This window comes from Paramisgurnus dabryanus, chromosome 18 (genome assembly GCF_030506205.2).
Source record: "Paramisgurnus dabryanus chromosome 18, PD_genome_1.1, whole genome shotgun sequence".
NCBI lineage: Eukaryota > Metazoa > Chordata > Actinopteri > Cypriniformes > Cobitidae > Paramisgurnus > Paramisgurnus dabryanus.
In genome coordinates this window covers 60,648-80,057 of record NC_133354.1, presented here as the reverse complement: position 1 = coordinate 80,057, position 19,410 = coordinate 60,648, and the positions used below count along the sequence as shown (strand labels likewise).

Below are 19,410 nucleotides of genomic sequence, written 5' to 3'. Positions count from 1 at the left end.
ACCCAGTTCTGCCTCCGGCATGTCTGACATTCCTTTTCTATATTTGCCTGTGATTCTGCATAACTAGAAGGTATGCATCAGTTGTCTAGCCCAAGTAAACATCAACCAGCCACAAGTCTTCCTTCCATTTTTGACTTGCACAAAGCCAAGCGCTCGGATGAGAATCAATGTCAAGAACTTCAGAGTAATGGGATGTGCCAGTGGAAGTTTTTGAATATGAAATGCAAACAGAGACTAGATTCCCTGCCGTGAGCAACTATTTTGAATCTAGGAAATTAAAATCCACACTTTGTAAACCAAGGAAAGGAAAGGTTATGAGATGCACTTGAACTCGCCCAACACTAAAGACACTCCTTTATCTATGCCAAAAAATGTCTTCATTCTCACCCCAATCACTCCTCTAAAACATGTTACAACACACCTTTACAAAATACACCCTGATTAAACTGAAAGAAGAGTACAGACTGTTTACTTCCTATGAAAAGTAACATAACAACAGGAACCGCAACATCCCCACAACATCTTCATGGTGTGAACAAGTGTTCACCGCAAAGACCTATCATCACACTGTTACTATGCTGAAACTTTGCAGTTTTATATCAATACTCAAGTTACCTTTAGCGCAAACAGAATCAGTTGTTTATTTATAAAATCAGATTGTTAAAATCAGGTATTTACCAAAAATAAAATGAGCCGTGTTCTGCACCCATTTCGGTTCAGAGCAGATTGTGCAAACTGTCATGAAGCACAACTGTGCCTCCGTTAAAACCACGTTCGAATTACGGCTTATGGTCTTTAGCTGATCCGTTCCCCTGTCATCACTCTGTTCTTGCTTGTCTATATTCTTGTAGTGAATTGTAACTATGATGAATTGCTATTTTTAGTAATGCAACAAAATTAAAATTCTGGACCAAAAGTAACTCAGAAAATTATGGACGTGCTTGGCCGAAAATTAAAGAGCTCCTATGGTCCTAGGGGTGGGCGATATGACCAAAATTTTATATCACAATAGGATTCATTTTATATCATGATAACAATATCATGATATTTAACAAACATGCCTTACTAAAAACCAAATACACAAAATAATGTTGTTTTTAGCAATGAAATAGGTGCTCTTTAATATATATTTTTTACTTTTTTTTATTATTGTATTAATATTAATATAATTTAATGAATCTGAGTTGGACTACAAACCAATAACTACAAACAAATAAAATTAAACTTTTTTGAAAGTAACACCAAAATTGGATAAAAAAACGAAATATATTCCTCAATTTAATAGCTTTTATCGAAATAATGTAAAGTTCTAAAAAACTGATATATGCAAAACAGTAAATTAATGCAGCAACTCGGCAGCCTTAATAAATCCTACGTTTAATTAAGATACACAATCATTTTAATGAAAACAACAGACAAGACACAGCCTGACAGTGAGCTTTTGTTCTGCTTATGTCAACAGGCTTGAAATGAGCTTCAGTGACATCAGCACCTGCCGCATGAGAGTCCAGCATGAGTTACTCAAAACTGTGTACTTCATCATCAGTACTGACAAACCCGATTAACAACTATATTTGCCGGTTGGGTTTCAGAGGAGGACATAAAGTTCCCTTAAAAAACCTGTGCGTCAATGTGCGTAATCACATAAACATGATCACAGGCAGTGGAGCATAACACAGAACTTGTGTGTCATTTTAAGTAAGTTATTGCACACAGCTATCATGATCACACTTTGCTGTGTCTAGCATTAATATAATGTCTGCAGCAGAGCGACATTTATTTATGGTGGGCAACAATTTATTCAGATTAATCGCATAAGCATTTTAAATGTCAGAGGAAAGATGCTTTTTTGCTATTTTAAATGAATAGTTTTGGTTGATGAACATAAAGTGTATGCTTATTCAATTTCGAATTTGAGAAGATGCCTGTCCAGATTCTTCAAAATTAGAATGCATTTCGTAAACCGATGTGTTATTCAACCAAAACCCTCAAGTAGGTATTGAATATTTTAATAGGGTCTTTAACCACGTAGATACACCACCCCTAACACATTATGCTTACTTTAAACATCAGCAAGTGACCCATCCAATCAAAATCATGTGCTGTGTGTACTACGTCAGCAAGACGTTACCAGCTGCATTCATCTTTTCTATTTACAACCCTATTAACATGCTTGACTGATATAAGAGGTCTCTGAGCAACAGGGCTTTAACATAAGATGGAAGGAAAGTATTACTCAGGCTGTGGCCAACAGGCTAGATAATTATTAGGATTAAGATTGTTTGAGCTCTGACCAGCTTCCTTCTCACGCCCAGTGATTAAATCCATGACAGGTTTGGTATTTCCAAGTTATACATCATCGTGTTAGCTCCAAATTGGGAAAGCATGCTTTGCTTAGGACTTTGAAGTGGAAGGTCAATTTCAATTTCCTGCAATGGGATATCCACTTAAACATCATTTAAAGACAACACCGCATAACACCATCACTTCTCATGAGAAAGAAATAACATTTCATTCCATATATGCGTGCATATACCAGTGGGATATGATTTTAGTATTATAATGCATTTATAATGTAGTCCAATTGGAAATTACAAATTTGTATAAAATTAAATAAACTACGTTTTAATTCACAGTCATATCTCCCTATTCTTAGAAGACCCTTGAATGGGATTCACAAGTGCAATCCACTTCAACGCTGCAGCCTTTTACTTCACGTCAATACGCTGGAGTTATTGCGAATGCACATCTCATGTTACACTCTCTTCGCTTTTAACCCGGCCAAACGTACCGATTTCCAAAGCATTTGTATAGAGGCTACTCCAGCTAACGTTAGCAGTTACATCATTTGAATGCTGATCCTAAAACAAACAGCTTTTAAAGAGCTCAGATAAAACTTTTCCATATCAGTCTCTCCTTTATGATGGATGACACCTGGTTTTATCAGTACTACAGTCTGACTTAGTACTGACTCGTGACGGGTTTCGGTGCATTTAAACATGTCATCTCGCTCATTTTGCAATACATATTTTAGTGGCCCTAAGGTATGGTAAATTACACTGCAACCAACAGAAAGTGGAACGTTTGCATGTCACAGGAGAGAGAATTCGAAATATTTTGCCTAGCAGGCCATTAACAATAACCATCACAATCACATTATCTGATCATCATTCAACACCTTCAGGAATCATACTGTATAGAAATTAGGGATGCACCGAAATGAAAATTCTTGGCCGAAACCGAAAACCGAAAATGAGGATACCAAGACCGAAAAACCGAAACCGAAACACCGAAATAAATTATTATGCCAATTATTAGTACAAATGCATTTATGGCTATCACTGTGTACTAACTTTACTAGGGGTGTGTGACAGATCACAAAACTCACGGTTCAGATCACATTACAGTTTTTGAGGCACGGATCGGATTATTTTTCAGATCAGCAAAAAGGGGGTGGGGAAAATCTAATAACAAATAAAGAAATTACAAAGATTTATAAAAAAGAACAAAGCTGGACATTAATAAGGGCAAACATAAGCATTAGGTACAGAAATCGAATTAAATGAGTCATAACACTGTCTTTATAAAATAATTATATTATTATTATTAGAGCTATTTGTCTCTTTGTTAGACTTAAGTAGGTTAATTGAGGTTACTGTCTCTTTAAATAAGCAAAGACTGGTTTATGACTGTAATCTATACACACACTTAAGACATAAACAAATGTTTTTATTAGAAAAAGAATACTTTGGAGATAATTTTGTTTATATGTGCCCTGTCAATAACAGAAAGATTTCACGTTTGCTTGTTTGCGTCTCACTCGTGTGTGCACTATTGAGGGCACTGAAACGCGTGCGCACACAGAGAACGAAGGCGAATCCCAAACAGCGCAGCATAAAAACGTTACGTTGTTTTTCATTACTTTATTCGGCACATGTATGTTAATGGACTATACAGTATGAGACACATTTGCGCGACTCTCTCTAAAGTTTACACATCAAGAGTTCTGATCTTTGAAGGGCGTACTCACTGTGATGATCACGTCTGGACCGGACACAACCGCATGTGCCTCTGTGCGTACTTTAGCGCCTTTTTGCGGTTAAATACATCCACGCCGCATACATGTTGCTTCAGACAAGCACGTGCAGGGCGCGGTTTCTGTTTGCGTCATCACAACATTTCGGCCGTATTGTTTCGGTGATAAAAGTCTTTCGGCCGAAAGCCGAAAATGCTCTTTTGGGCTATTTTCGGCCGAAAATTTTCGGTGGCCGAATATTCGGTGCATCCCTAAAATAAACTTGCCTTGCCTTGCCTTGGCTTGGCTTGCCTTGCCTATGACCACCATGTACCCATCCTCTGATGGCTACTTCCAGCAGGATAATGCACCGTGTCACAACGCTTGATTCATTTCAAATTGGGTTCTTGAACATGACAATGTCACCAGATCTCAACTCAATAGAGCATCTTTGGGATGTGGTAGAATGGGAGCTTTGTGCCCTGGATGTGCATCCCACAAATCTCCATCAACTGCAGGATGCTATCCTATTAACATAGCAAACAGTTCTAAAGAATGCTTTCAGCACCTTGTTGAATCAATGCCACGTAGAATTAAGGCAGTTCTGAAGGTGAAAGGGGGTCAAGCACAGTATTAGTATGGTGTTCCTAATAATCCTTTAACATCCAAGTAACATTGAATTTACATGTATTTAATTTGCTCATTTTTACCGCATGTATGCCTTATGGCAAGAAAAGTATGAAAATTATACATTTAGTAAAGAAAGAATTAGGTAATACATTGAAACATGCATTTGAGGCCATGCTAGTTTCATGAAAGGGAAGCCATGATGGTGGTTCCTAATAATACATTTCCGTGTGTCATATCGTATGGTCTAGTCGACCATCTAGCGTATGCAACATGATCGTGCTTTATATCATTAATATAATAACATTAGTAAACCCTTTCTGAAGACTGGATTTATTTATGTCTCTTCGGGTAAAAGCGACTGCCAAATGTATTTATGTAAACGTAAGACCTCACAGACTTGCATTGTTGGAGAGGCATGCATGAGACATATCTTGGTGCAAAATATTACATTCAATTCAATTTTGGAAGTAAGCAGCCACCCGGAACATCCTAGCAATCACAAAGCATTGACTAACAATCATCCAACCACATACCAACGCCCTGCTGAACCACCAGTTTAGCATAGGCATTGTACTTTGCTCAAGTCTTAGGCTATGTTTACACTGAATGTTTTAAATTTTCAATGCTGTAAAAAAGATGACTAAATACCATAGACTGTAAAAAAATTGACTTAGTCTCAATGACGTCACCCATAGGTTTTTGACAAGCTTTTTTTAAAGCCAATAGTGGCGGAGCCTGCCGTCACCATCTTGGCCGCACATTACTTGTGGATAACCGAAAATGGGTAAAGAGGCAGGATGTGGGTAAAGCTGAGGTGGCTAGTTGCTGAAACCATGACTGCCTAGCTCAACTGTAGTGACAACAGTGGCAGTTCACCTGTCACTCAAGTGGCCACGCCCCCCTCACAGTTGTCATGAAGGGCTATATTAGCTATACAGACCAAAAACACTTTTTATGCAGGCTGTAAACATTATTTTCTGCTGTTAAGTTGGGCATTTTAACATGGGGGTCTTTGAAAATTGACTCCCTTTTGGAGCCAGCCCTTAGCGGCCAGTCGATAGATTGCAGTTTACGTCACTTCCGTGTTGGCGTCATCAGAGAGATTGGAGGGTTGCCCCTCGCTAAATAATCTGTATCATTGTGCCAGGCCAGATGATGGCGATGTTACCTTATAAAGAAATGCTACATGCCTGCGCACATAAGCATTCTTCTACAGAGTGATAAACACAAACAATCAAGACAGCAACAAGCAACTTTGTTTAGACAGACAATGAGGTAGGTTTATTTGTACAAGAGAGCCTGGACTATAAACCGCTAACATTTTGTATACTTTTTGAAGAAGCGTTAGTAAACTCAGTAACTTGAGCAGCACAAACACAGTCCTGTAGGCCGCCAGTGTTGGTTATACAATTACTCGTGCATGTCTATAGACTGAATCATATCGACGGTTTCATCGGACGCACATGCAGTGACGTGATTACGCGTCTGTTCGGAACTTTACTTTCGGTTTCAGGTTTTTTTTAACTGTCTGACTAGTTGCTAAACTGAACTCTTGTACAAATACCTCATCAAAATAACAAATGTTTTGGTGTCCTAGGTAATCTACATGTTGTTTATTTTGCTTGTTATATAAATAAACTACTTTAAAAGTAGAGCTGTAACGATTAATCGTGCAAATGCGCGTTTTCTCAATTAATGAATTTTAACTATATTACGGTGAAATCCCAGCACACCCCAAAGCCAGGGGGTGCTCTCGTGCAGAAACTCCCTTTGTGGCACAGAAGCAGCAGAATTACAAACGCTATTCCAGGAATATCTTTATCGCTGTACTTCAAATTGTTTCAGGTATTTTCATGATAATAAAGAATATTTTGAATGATTTGGTTTACCGAGTGTTGCTTTTTAAATGCACGTTATAAATGACTCAGACTCATAATGATTAGAGATTGATAAGGACTTCCTACTGACCAAATGTCGTAGTACAGCCACAAGCTGTGCATGAAACACAGAATCGAAGCCTTGCCATTCAGAATCGATTTCAGACAGGCATTTTTAATGGGACAAGCGATTAATCGTTACAGCCCTATTTTAAAAGGACTTTGTTGTTTTTTATTCTTAGCGGAGTTTACCAGAAGTTACGTGTTGACTAGGGCTGAACGATACATCTAATTTTCTTCGTCACCGCGATATGAACTCACGCGATGAACACATCGCAACAGACAGCCTTGACGTGATGAATGAAGAAAAAACGTTAAGCGCATGTAATAAACGTTTGACCTATCACGTTTAGTCCTGAAGACATGCCCTGCGTCCCAAACCACATACTTCCACACTATATAGTAGGCGAAAAGCACTACTACTCGTACTCTTTGCATACTATATAGTATGGAAGTAGACAGTTTGGGACGCACAGATGGTTTGTGCGTTTATGCTAATAGGCCAATCAGGGGAACCCCCAAGTCAGCTCGCTCAGATTGATTTGTGAGGTGTCAGTTGCGATGCTGTCCCTGATAGCAAAAACGATGGCGAGGAAGGAGAGAAGAGAAAATGTGTTGTCAGACAAAGACCTTGTGGTGAAAAGGAACAGCACTTCAGCTATATCATGGAATTATTTTGGATTTAGGAGAGATGACGCCGCAAACACAGGTACTGTGGAAGCGGTTATTCACATATTGCGTCTATTGCACGCTCAAGTTCATTATTTCAAATGTAGGGCCGCAGTATGTGCGCTCTGGAAGAGCTGCGGTCGCGACTCGCATGCGGTGCGACGCGCTCGTTTTTTCCAGGCTTTTCAAAAACATTTTAACTTTTCAGAATGACACAAGCACAGCGTGCAGGTCATGTGACAATAACCTACGTGTCTAGCGTTTTCCATGCGTTTTTAGGCGCGACATGTGAATGGCCCCTAAAACATGAAAAAATATAAAATATTTATCGCAACTCACATCGTCATCGCAACATTAAACAATGTCACCGCACATCGCAACTTTTCCTCACATCGTGCAGCCCTAGACCACGAAAGCCGCTTGTTTATGTTGTTACTGCTGAAACCATCTATAAGAACATTACCTTATCACACTGTTCGACATAGTGTTTAAACTTGGGTACAACAAGCATGAAGACTGCACGATGATGACACTTATTGAATCGGAGGCTTTGACGGCTGCGACACATGTTAGCACAACATGCACTAGTGGTAAACAAATACCTGTAAGCAGGTTGTAGCAGCAAACAAACTGTGCGTTGATCATGCTGAATTTCTGACACTATCATAGCAATCTTTGGACGCAAGACCGAGAAAACATGCATCCTAAAACCTCTCTCACTGTACGACATAGGACCACCAATGAAGAGCCACAATCACAGAAATCACCACGATTGTTTCACGATGTTAATCTTTTGTCTGGGACAGCCAAAAATCGTGCAGTGTATCCCGGGCTTTAGAGGAATAGTTAAACCAAAACTGCTTCTTTAAATCTTAGTTTCAGCTGTAAGATATTTTTACATTAATAGATGTAATAGTATGGGGGGTGGTCTTATGTTTCAGGATCTGATCTTGTGACAAAAAGTTGCAATCTCAGGGATAAGTTAACTATGAACAAGGGAGTAACAAAAGATTATCTTGAAGCATGCTATTAAACAGCAAGTTTATCCCAGGTTGCTTCATGCTGTCTGTCCCTGCTGTAAAACATAAAGCCCACTAATTCAGAGGAACACGGGATGGGGGAAGCCCAGATCCTGCACGTAGCTCCCCTGAACCTTTGTAACCGTGCTGCCGTGTAAAGAATGCTTAATTACATCCCATTATTTTCCTGTTTTCCAGGGCAAGTTGCAAACAGAAGCCGAGCCTCTCTGAGTGTCTAATTCCTACTAACACATTCCATGCCCAGAATTCCAAAAAAAGCCTTTATTGTATCACAACCAGTGCAAAATAAGGCCACATTCCCAAACCTTCTATATTTTTGTGCTGGGTTCCCACAAAGAAAACTGATACAGGGACAACTTTATATCAATTGTAAGAAAATCAAAAGAAACTCAACACTGGATGTAAAGAGGAATAACAATATTCCAAAAGAAGAGCATTATTGCGAGCAAATGCTCTCCATCATTCAATTTTAATAACACGACTAAAGACAAAAGCTCAATTCTGAAATCTGGTAACCATCAAACTATATAAGAAAAAACATACTGCAGTAAAGCAATCTAGAGTGTTTGTGTATTTGAATTTCCCCTCAGGTATGAATAAAGTAATAAACCTTTTGAAGAATGTACAGTACAGAGTTATGACTCAAACTGGTATTGCACATTATTGCATTTGTCTGCCTTCTGCTTATTAATGTTTATTTTCAATAAGAGAAGTGCAAGAGCGAATACTTTTACATTTGACACAGTAACGGCAAATTTTATGAAGTCTGCAAAGGCGTGATGTTTTCTAAATCCAGCTCAGTACATCAACGCAGAGGAATGTTAGCTGGATCACGAATGATTAAGCTGTAACTAAAGTTCATGTATTTTTAATGAAGACGCGACAGCATGTGCATGTATCACATTCCATATACGCATGATATTGGGTGCCTGAGTGCGTAAGCGAGTATGCATTTGCATGTCCTTAACATGTGTGCAAAACTGACCAGTTTTAACCCACCAACAACCAGCCAAATCATCACATTATGATGATAACATAAAAAATTTGCTAAACGAAGTATACTGCAACACAAATGTAACATACTGTAGCTAATAGATGCAAAACATAATAGGTTAAGCTGAAATTTAAGGTGCAACTAAAATTCAGCAAGACTTCTTGAATTAATTAATGTTAAGGGTGGGAGATGATGTGACTGTCACTCCTTTGTACAGAACAGGAGTGTAAAGGCGTTTTCAGGCCAGAAACTAAGGGACCGAATGATGGGATCCCAAAAGACTGAGAAAATGTTGTGTGGTACACAGAGCCGTTGACAGCATCGGCCCCCTGCCAGCTTGATAGATGTTTGTTGAATACTAATGAAGTGATGCTATTTGAAGTGATGTGTGCGCCGTCTGCGTCTGTTGTAGGGATGGGCATTCGATTAAATTTTCTTAGTCGATCGTCGGGAGAATTAACGATCGACTATCGATTAATCATTAATATTTTTATCATAAAAAATAATTATTTAACTTTTATAATTAAAAAATGTTGAATACAAAAATACAGCGCGTTTTCCTCCATGAGACCTTTATTACAAGATCAACTTGTGGCAAACAGTTAAACTACATTTAGTTAGACAAACGGAACATATATGCGCTTGAATATGCGGTGCTCTAAAGCAGCGGAACCTGCAGCTGCGAGCCGCATTCTTAAACAGAGACTTAATTTGTTCCAAAAAATCAAGACCTCTTCATGATTATTTTTTTGAAATCAAAACGGAAGGTCAGAGATAACAAAGTATGGTGTCAAATATTGCACCCTGGTGGTAAAATGTTGAATTACTGCCACACAGTGAAATTCATTTAATTGCTTCAAGACCCACGCTACGCTAGGCAACGCAACCTGCATTAGATTAAAAAAAGTATTCGATTAATCAATAACAAATTAACGTCATCGACTAAATTCTTAACGATCAATTATCGATCATCGATTAATCATGCCCATCCCTAGTCTGTTGTGCACGCTTGGTTTATTGGGACTCTGTGGCAGTACAAATTTTGAATTTTGAAGAGATATCGTGTGTATTGTGAAAAGCAAGACACAAATAAAAATGTTCTGAACTGAAAAATACTTTTAGTTGACTTTAATAGGATTGTTTGCGGCAACAGAAATTGTTTATTGTTATAGACTTTTATAGGTCCAGATAATTTATCGAAACTAGCGAAATATCACGAATGCGCATATCAGAGCGGTATGCATATCGCAATGGATTTAAAAAAACTGAATGCTTTTATTATTGCAAAGTTGCAATTAGAATGCAATGTTAATATCTGTGTGTTTATAAAATCATTCGCATTCTCTGATGTGGAAGTTGATCAGCGATCAAAAAGCATTTATAATATGCATGTTGGCTACTATATGTATTTTTTTTACCTTGCAGTAAATATGAATACACATACATAAAAGTAATTATTTAATGAATATCTCACTGAAGTGGCTGCAAAAAAATCTATTCCTTACAGATCCTTAAGAATAGCATCCTTCACTTTTCTAAATTTGGCAATCGTGCTCATCAAAGTCTTGCAGCATTTCTTTAAATGCTGTTTTTCCACTGCATTAAATGACTTTGCAATGAATTGCATTACACTTTCAGTCAAGGAGCGCCATTAAATACGGTCTCATTTATACAGGCACTGCAGCTCCCCCTTGAGTTTTTAGAGAGATATGCAATCATTGTGGTGATCTGAAATTGCAATGAGATGATTATTTAATCAGTGAGTGCGTTTACATGCACAGTCTTACGCCGATTATGCTTAATAAACTGATAACATGTGGGGTCATGTAAACGCGTAAAACTGTTTTCTTTAATCGGGGAAAGCTCATAAACAGCGTAAGCAAAAACCGATCAGCACAGGTAGTTTTTTGCTCATTACGCCGATTTCGCGTGGCATGTAAACACCATAACCGGCTTTCTCACGGTTTTGTCCATGTGCGCATGTCTCCGAGTATGAAAGATAAACGTCACACGCAGAAGCGCAAAGTAACGCATAAAAGTCTCCGCTGGACTAAAGCAGTTGGCAGAGAAACTGTGAGAATAAAAGCTCATGTTACATTTACAGGTTCTGCACACACGAGAAGAGATACAACAGTACAGCTTAAGACAGATATGCCGTTGGCTTTTTGATCGACTACTATGTACTATAGGCGGTGACATCACTGTCTGCGAGAAAACTGATAAGTCTTCAAGTCCCATGTAAACGCAGTTGTCTGCATAGCCGGTTTATTGATTTGCATGTAAACGCATGAAAACAGTTTTCTGTATTAAGCAGATTTTTGATAGTTATCCGCTTATTCTGTGCATGTAAACGCACTCATTGTAACAGCCCTACCTACACTTTGGTAGTACCATTTTTGTGAATCGACAAAGCAGTTATGGGTTGGATGATTAATCGGTCAATAATGAATAATCTGTGCAGATCTTCTATAAAGATCTTCTTAAGGGTTTCTCGCAGAAAACATCTTAAAGTCTTATGCTACTTACACACCAAACGAGGTGTAGATTACTTGCGGGATTCAACCTTGTGTCATGGGATTTTTTTTGCTTGAGTTGAATATTTTCAACTTGGGCAAAGACGCTTGAGGGGAATAGTGCGTGTTTTTGCGGTAAACGTGGCGCCATATCGCGTCATTCACATCGCCCCAAGCAAGAACGCGTCTGATCGTGTCTTTGCATTGACTTTGCATGTAATCTACTCCCGCAAATCGTTGAAATCGCGTCTGGTGTTAACCCACAGTTAAAGTTAATCAACTAATGTCAAGTAATTTTCCAGCAGTACAACATTATACACAAACACCTAACCAATTCCAAACTTGTCAAAGCTGCCGTTTAACCTGTTGATGAACTACTAGCTAGTAAAATACCTTTCTTTGTTTACGTTAAACATATCAAGAAGACAAACAAATTATAAACATTTTGTACATTTTAGTGACCCTTTTTGAGGTTTCTACTAAAATACTCCAGTACTTTTCCACAAACAAAAAAAAAACCTCGGAAAGCATTGCATGCCAAATATTTCCAGAAACTGCTGAGTGGCCAACTGATTTGATACAGCCATAAATATATCCAAAATATTGCCAACTTGTACTTCGAACATGACTCAGGCCTCTCCTTTGGCCTCAAATATCACAGCCAATAATATATCTTTACACCTACAAAAAGTTTCATTAAACTACCTCACCAACAGAACAGACAGATTTAAAGCAATAATTTATCATTGTATTATCATGGCTCTAGCTGAACCAAAAACAAACACATGTTTTCTAAGGTTGTCCTTATCCTATCAAGACAGTTGGCCTGAATTTGCTGTGAAAACACCGGGGTCATGTTATGATTAACAACATGGTGTTGTAGTTGCAACACAATATATTAAAATGGTGATCCAACGTCCATCTAAACATCATTATTAATATGAACAAGTACCTAGATTATCCTCCCTTGTTTGATTTCACCCATGTGATTTGTCAACAACAATATCATAAAAATTATTGCTCTCCCTCACAGTGATAAGACTATTACTATGGCATATTATATTATAATATACATACATGTATATATTCATTATTCACCATATATACAGTAGTCAATTGTGGCAATGTCAATTATAATACCACTAATAATTTCTCACCTATGAAAACAGAACATGCTGTTTAACTAACAAACATGTGAGCTGTCAATCATAAAGATAGACAGTTACACTAATATCACCTGCACGTATAACGTTAGACAGGAAAACGTGTAGTTGTGATGATACCTTAACATACCCTAAAACTGTTAATTTAATGAAATTACAAACACTGATACCTTTACATCTACCTTCAGTTTGGTCCCAATCGCACATTATAAAATTACACCCTTACAAAAATATGAAGCCATGTTATTACATACTGTAATATGGTGGGTGGTATGTACATTGTATAATCTATAGGCAGATGAATTTAAAGCGAAGACACTTACTTCATCCTCTGAGAGTCCATAAATCGGTTCGAAATTCGTAGCCATAAAGCCAAATGGCAATTTAATGCACACATACACAAAACACACACACGCGCACTCGTGTCAAAGCTGGAACAATAGCAAAGTGCGTCCTCTCCCTGCCTCCAGCCAATACAAGTTGATCCAAAACACCGAAGTATTTAGGCAAAAAACGATTATCCTTTTAAACCATATCGCGACGCGATGAACAGGAGATGTAAGTCATCGGGTTAAATCTCACTTAATGGCTGAAAGTCGGTGAATACGAGCGTGATATCCCCAACAATATGATTCCCCTCGTCAAGTGCATACGCGAATCATTCACTTCCTTTCAGGATCCGAAACACACCCCACAGAAATGAATGACAGCTGAGTTGTCCAATGAAAAAGTTCTCTGAAACACCGGGAATGACAAAACAGCCAATCGGTACGGTTTAAGGGCGGGGCAAGGCTATTGCACTTTTTGGAGTAATCAGGGATGGGTAGTTTCCTGGATCACAATATGGATCGATTATTTTGGTTAATATATATGGCTGTATATATATATATAAATGCAAGAATGTTTATTAATTTTAGTGTTGATGATGTAAGCTCTTAAAAAAAACATGTATACACTTTGAACCTGATAGCGGGATTCCTGTGAAAAAATCTTGAACTTAAAAACTGGAGTCTTTGGTGCTTTAGCATCCTCTACTGTCATTGGATCGGTACTACCAATGTGTTTATTTTAAATTAACATTCCGCAATGGGCAAAATCTAAATGTTTTGTTAAATCGTGATTTACTGCACATTTAAAATATCCCAGGCCAACAAGACTTTTCTTGACTTCTTTTCTTGACAGAAAATGAGGATTCAATTTGGATCAGGATTTTTTTTAACCTGTTTAAAACTCACAAACCCTGGCATATGTGGCCAGAGTTAAATTTGGGAGGATTTTGGGGGGGATTTAACTTCCACCATTCCCCATGTTGATTGAAAAAAAAAAACATCCTCATTGTAAAACGGTTCCCAAGCCATGAAATATGAAATAATAAAGTATAAAGACCAGGATGTAAGAAATGACCAGTTTTCTAATCTAGACCAATATAATGCCAAAACAACACCATGTGAAATGATAACACCATTAACTTTCTGTTCTTACTTGCTTTATTTCACAGTGTAGGGCAATGCAATCTCTTAATTGATTCAAACCAGGATTTGAGTAATTAAAAATAATTGTGATGTGCAAAAAACAAACATTCTCACAATCTCTAAACCATATTCAAGTGTGCCAACGTTTGAACCCATTAAAGTCAACTAAGCCCTGTAAAAAGTGCTGGGTTGTTTTTAACCCAGACATGCCCTGGTGAAAATAGTGTACTAAATATATTTAATTTTGATATACTTCAGTATACTTGCGGTCACACTAATGACAAGTATACTTAAAGAGTGCTATTTTGGAACAACTCATTTTGTACTTAAAATATTTTAGTAATAAATATATGTAACTTGTAATACACTGGCAGAAAAAAATGGTTCCTAAAATTTTCAGCGTGCGGCCCCCCTTGTTTACAGTGCATTTTTTGCGGCCCCCCGAAAGAAAATTTATGACAAAAACAGTTTTAAAATGTAATATTTTAATTAAACAAAACACATAAAATTATACCTATTAGTGCTGTTGGTTAGTTGGCTTATTATTTTTTAGGTTTAATTACACAGAATTCATGATAAATGAATGTATTTTATAAAATGTCATAAAACTGGGGCCCCCCTGGCACCATCTCGCAGCCCCCAGTTTGAAAACCACTGCTCTAGGGTACCGTTTTGTACCTTTACAGGTATAAAAACATAATAAAATGTTGTACCTTTTGGGGTACATTACTGTTCCTTAAGGATCTATTTTGTACCTTTAAAGGTACATTTAACTGTTTTGTACCCCTAAAATGTATTTGGTACAAAATTGTTCATTAAGGTACACAATTGGTCCTTAGGGTATAATATTGTACACCATAAAGTACAACATTTCAATGTGTTTTATACCCATAAAGGTACAAAAGGTACCTTTTAGGGTACCACCCCAGCGACAGAAAAAGGAACAACTTTGTACCTTTTTTTCTGACAGTGTACATTTCTTTCTAAGTATATTTGTAATGTACTATTGCAAAGTTAAATATTCTGAAAACAATATGGGGTGGGTCAATAGGAAAGAACACACCGCTTGGTTAAAAATGACCCAATTGCTGGGTTGTTTAACCGTGGTTATGTAAAATTTTTTTAGAGCATGGTATTTTTGTTGGGACTGTCCCTTAGAAATATTAAACAAGGGTTTACTACAGTAAAAAAAACATGGTTACTGCAGTAAAACCATGGTAACCACAAAATAACCATGGTTTTGACAAAAAAAAAAAAACCGGTTTTGTTAATAGCAATCAATAGATCAACAAAAACATGGTACTTCACTTTTACCACAAAAAACATGGTTAATTTTTGTAAGGGGTTACAGTGATATGGTTTGTCAGAAAACACTACACTCTAAAAAACAAACGGTGCTATATAGCACCAAAACAGTTGCTTTGGATCGTAACGATAGAAGAACCATTTTTAGTGCCATATAGCACCGGTGAAGAACCAGTGAAGCACCAGTGAAGCACCAGTGAAGCACCTGTGTAGAACCATATAGTGCTATGTAGAACCATATGTGGTGCTATATGGCCCCTATATGGTTCTACACTGGTGCTTCACTGGTGCTTCACTGGTGCTTCACTGGTGCTTCACTGGTTCTTCACCGGTGCTATATGGCACTAAAATGGCACTTCTATCGTTACGATCCAAAGCAATTGTTTTGGTGCTATATAGCACCGTTTGTTTTTTTAGAGTGTATTTAGGCGGCAGCTTTTGCAAAGTAAACATTTTTCACATTCTTCTATAATATATACTTTAAAGGTCCTAAAAAAAAATACAAATTTGTTTTTATGTTGTAGAGCACTGTGATGCCAGCGCAAAGGTTATTTGTTTGATACACAGGGAACACATAGTGATTCAAAATTAATACTTATGAATACAATGTCTAAAAATGGTCCCCAGTATCAGAGGTACATGTGGGTACCAAAGAGTCCATATTAGTAACTCAAAGGTTCATAGGCCTATATCTGTACCTAAATGGTAGGATCTTTTTAAAGGATACAGTGACACCTTGGGATCATTTTTGACATTTTTTTGACAGTGTAAGTGAAAGATGTTAACTATTTTTTTAAAGGATTGTTCTCATTGTATTAACAAATACACTGCAGGACAATTAAAGGGAACTTAAAGCTGAAAGAAATAATGATCACTTACAAGACCTACACAATTTTTTTTTTTTACCAGTAATCATAAATGTTTAACTGAAAATCTTGATGTTTATATGTTTATAGTATTTGACAAGTTTTTAATGTACCAGTAGATGTCCTCATAATGTCACAAAAACATAACCCAGTTTAATGGAGGAGCGGTTTATCACACAAGCACTGTAGTGGACACAATATTCATGGTTTTACTAGAGCTGAATAAATAAAATTAATAATTAAACTTAAATTTCATAGAATTAAAGAAGTTTGACAGCTGGTCACCATTCATTTTTATTATAGGCTACTGTATTGAATAAAGCTATGTGAGCATTCTCCTCCTGTTTCTGAAGTAAAAAAAGTCATAAAACCTGAGGATAGGTTTGTGATGTCAGAACTGGGTAAACTAAATCATTAAGACCTATTAGCTTGGTTTTATTATATATATAGGGGCCTTAAAATGTGGTATCTATGAGATTGTGTTAAATGTAGCAGCCGTGTATAATCTCTCATCAGCCTCAAGCTACTGAAATACAACAAATGAATTACCGAGACTTGTTGGCTTAGGTGAACCTTAGACATCAATATTAGACCAAGCTTAAAATCCATTGTTTTCATAAATGTCATGTTTTAAAATCAACTCTAGATCCAGATGGCAGAATTGCATAACACTAAAAACACATCGGGTGGGTTGTAAGGCAGGGAATCTCTTTCTGCTTACTCTCTTCCCACCAAAGCACAAGCATGAATGCTGTCATTTGTTTGGAGTTACTGAATGTTTTCAGAATGTGGTTTGGTACAAACAGTACAGTTTCTCACCGGGTGTGCCGAGTTGGATAGCTCTAGAGGGGCAGTATGGATATTTGGAGACTTCATCTGTACTGTCTGTCAGAGCAGATTTTGCACACATCTCTATTATTTAAGCGTGCATAAACATGAATTATTCCAAAAGCATAAGGGTCAAAGTTCACTGCTAGGGTCATGACGCTTATATCGGTTTAAGATTTAATACTTGGTTAGCCCAAATTTAAAGATGAATGCAAAATCCTGTGGATTTGTTTGTGCATGCTGGGGAAGATTATTTTGTCATTCATTGGGCAAGAAAGTACTCGTATGTAAGTTTTTTTGATCAAGTTTTGTTATTAGTGTACCATAGTACAGTGGTTCTCAAACTTTTTCCGCATGCGGCCCCCCTTGTGTACGGTGCATTCCTTCGCGGCCCCCCAAAGAAAATTTATGACAAAAACGGTATAACATTTTAATTAAACAAAACATATAAAGTTATACAAAGTAGTGCTGTTCACTCTAAAAAAACAAACGGTGCTATATAGCACCAAAACAATTGCTTTGGATCGTAACGATAGAAGAACCATTTTAGTGCCATATAGCACCGGTGAAGAACCAGTGAAGCACCAGTGAAGCACCAGTGAAGCACCAGTGAAGCACCAGTGTAGAACCATATAGGGGCCATATAGCACCACATATGGTTCTACATAGCACTATATGGTTCTACACAGGTGCTTCACTGGTGCTTCACTGGTTCTTCACCGGTGCTATATGGCACTAAAAATGGTTCTTCTATCGTTACGATCCAAAGCAACTGTTTTGGTGCTATATAGCACCGTTTGTTTTTTAGAGTGTTGGTTAGTAGCCTTTTTTAGGTTTAATTACACAGAATTCATGATAAATTAATGTATTTTATAAAATCATAAAACGGGGGCCCCCCTGGCACCATCTCGCTGCCCCCTGGGGGCCCCGGACCCCAGTTTGAGAACCACTGCCATAGTATACCACAGAAAAACCAGACATAAATAAGTATCAGCAGAAAAATGTGTTGCTTAAAAGTTGATGCAATAAAAGATGCAAACACAAAGACCAAGCACACCAAACTAAATGAAACACAGTAATTTAGTTAGGGTTATTGGGGTTTACACTTACTGTATGCATTTTGCAGACACCTCTATCCAAAGCAAATTCAAACGATATATTTTATCAGTAATGTTCCTATGGTATCGGACCCACAATCTTTTTACTAAGGCAACTCTCTACCAACTGAGCTACAGGAACAATGGGGTCAATAAAGCAACCTAGGACTATAAGTTTGTTTGGGAAACAGAAAGTGATAAAAAGGGCTCACTAGCTGTTTACATGCAACTAAATAATCCATTTGTAATCGGACTGATGGCTCATTCAAACTGAAAAACTTTATGTTAACACTTTAATTGATCCGACTGAGGACGATCTGAATGAAATTTTGATCAGATTGAAAGGGGGGTGCTGACTGAACTGTGATCCGATTATCAGGATAAAACTTATGCACATAAACGCAATATTTGTTTCCGGATGAACATGTGTATACAAACATTTGAATCGGACTGCAAATATAAACTGCACAGTACTTTCGGATTGAATTCAGTCAGATTGCCGAAAATCGCTGCATGTACACATGGCCACCGACCTAAGTACTGTTAAAGGTCTAACGTTATGATGGATGCCACCATCTGAAAAAGTGACACAGTGTTACCCTCATTCAGTGTTTGAACAGCTGGCATGAGCCTGACATGCAGTTGACCCTAATGACAGCTCAATCTCAGAGATTAGAGAAGCAGATCTGAAAAGAGACAGGGAGGGAATTGAGCCCTGTGTGTAAAAACACAACACGTTCAGGAACAGTGACTGACAGTTCACTCTTACTGTACATCACAAAAGGTGTGCTTTATTTTAATCTCCAAAGAAAAACAGCATCTATCTATCCCAGCTCCTGCGTCTTTCAATCTCCTCATGATTTAACAGACTTTATATAATG

The 19,410-nt window shown here is 37.6% G+C and overlaps 1 protein-coding gene across 3 annotated transcripts in view; it reads right to left on the bottom strand.

Moving 5' to 3' along the window:
- Nucleotides 1-13,639, bottom strand: part of nedd4l (NEDD4 like E3 ubiquitin protein ligase) — a 101,106-nt gene extending 87,467 nt beyond the window's left edge. For all 3 annotated transcript variants that reach the window (XM_065243995.1, XM_065243996.1, XM_065243997.2), the window contains exon 1: nt 13,285-13,639. In XM_065243995.1, coding sequence (XP_065100067.1) covers nt 13,285-13,329 — 45 coding nt within the window. In that variant the 5' untranslated portion in view covers nt 13,330-13,639. The remainder of the gene's footprint in view (nt 1-13,284) is intronic.
- Between the last annotated feature and the right edge of the window lie 5,771 nt (nt 13,640-19,410).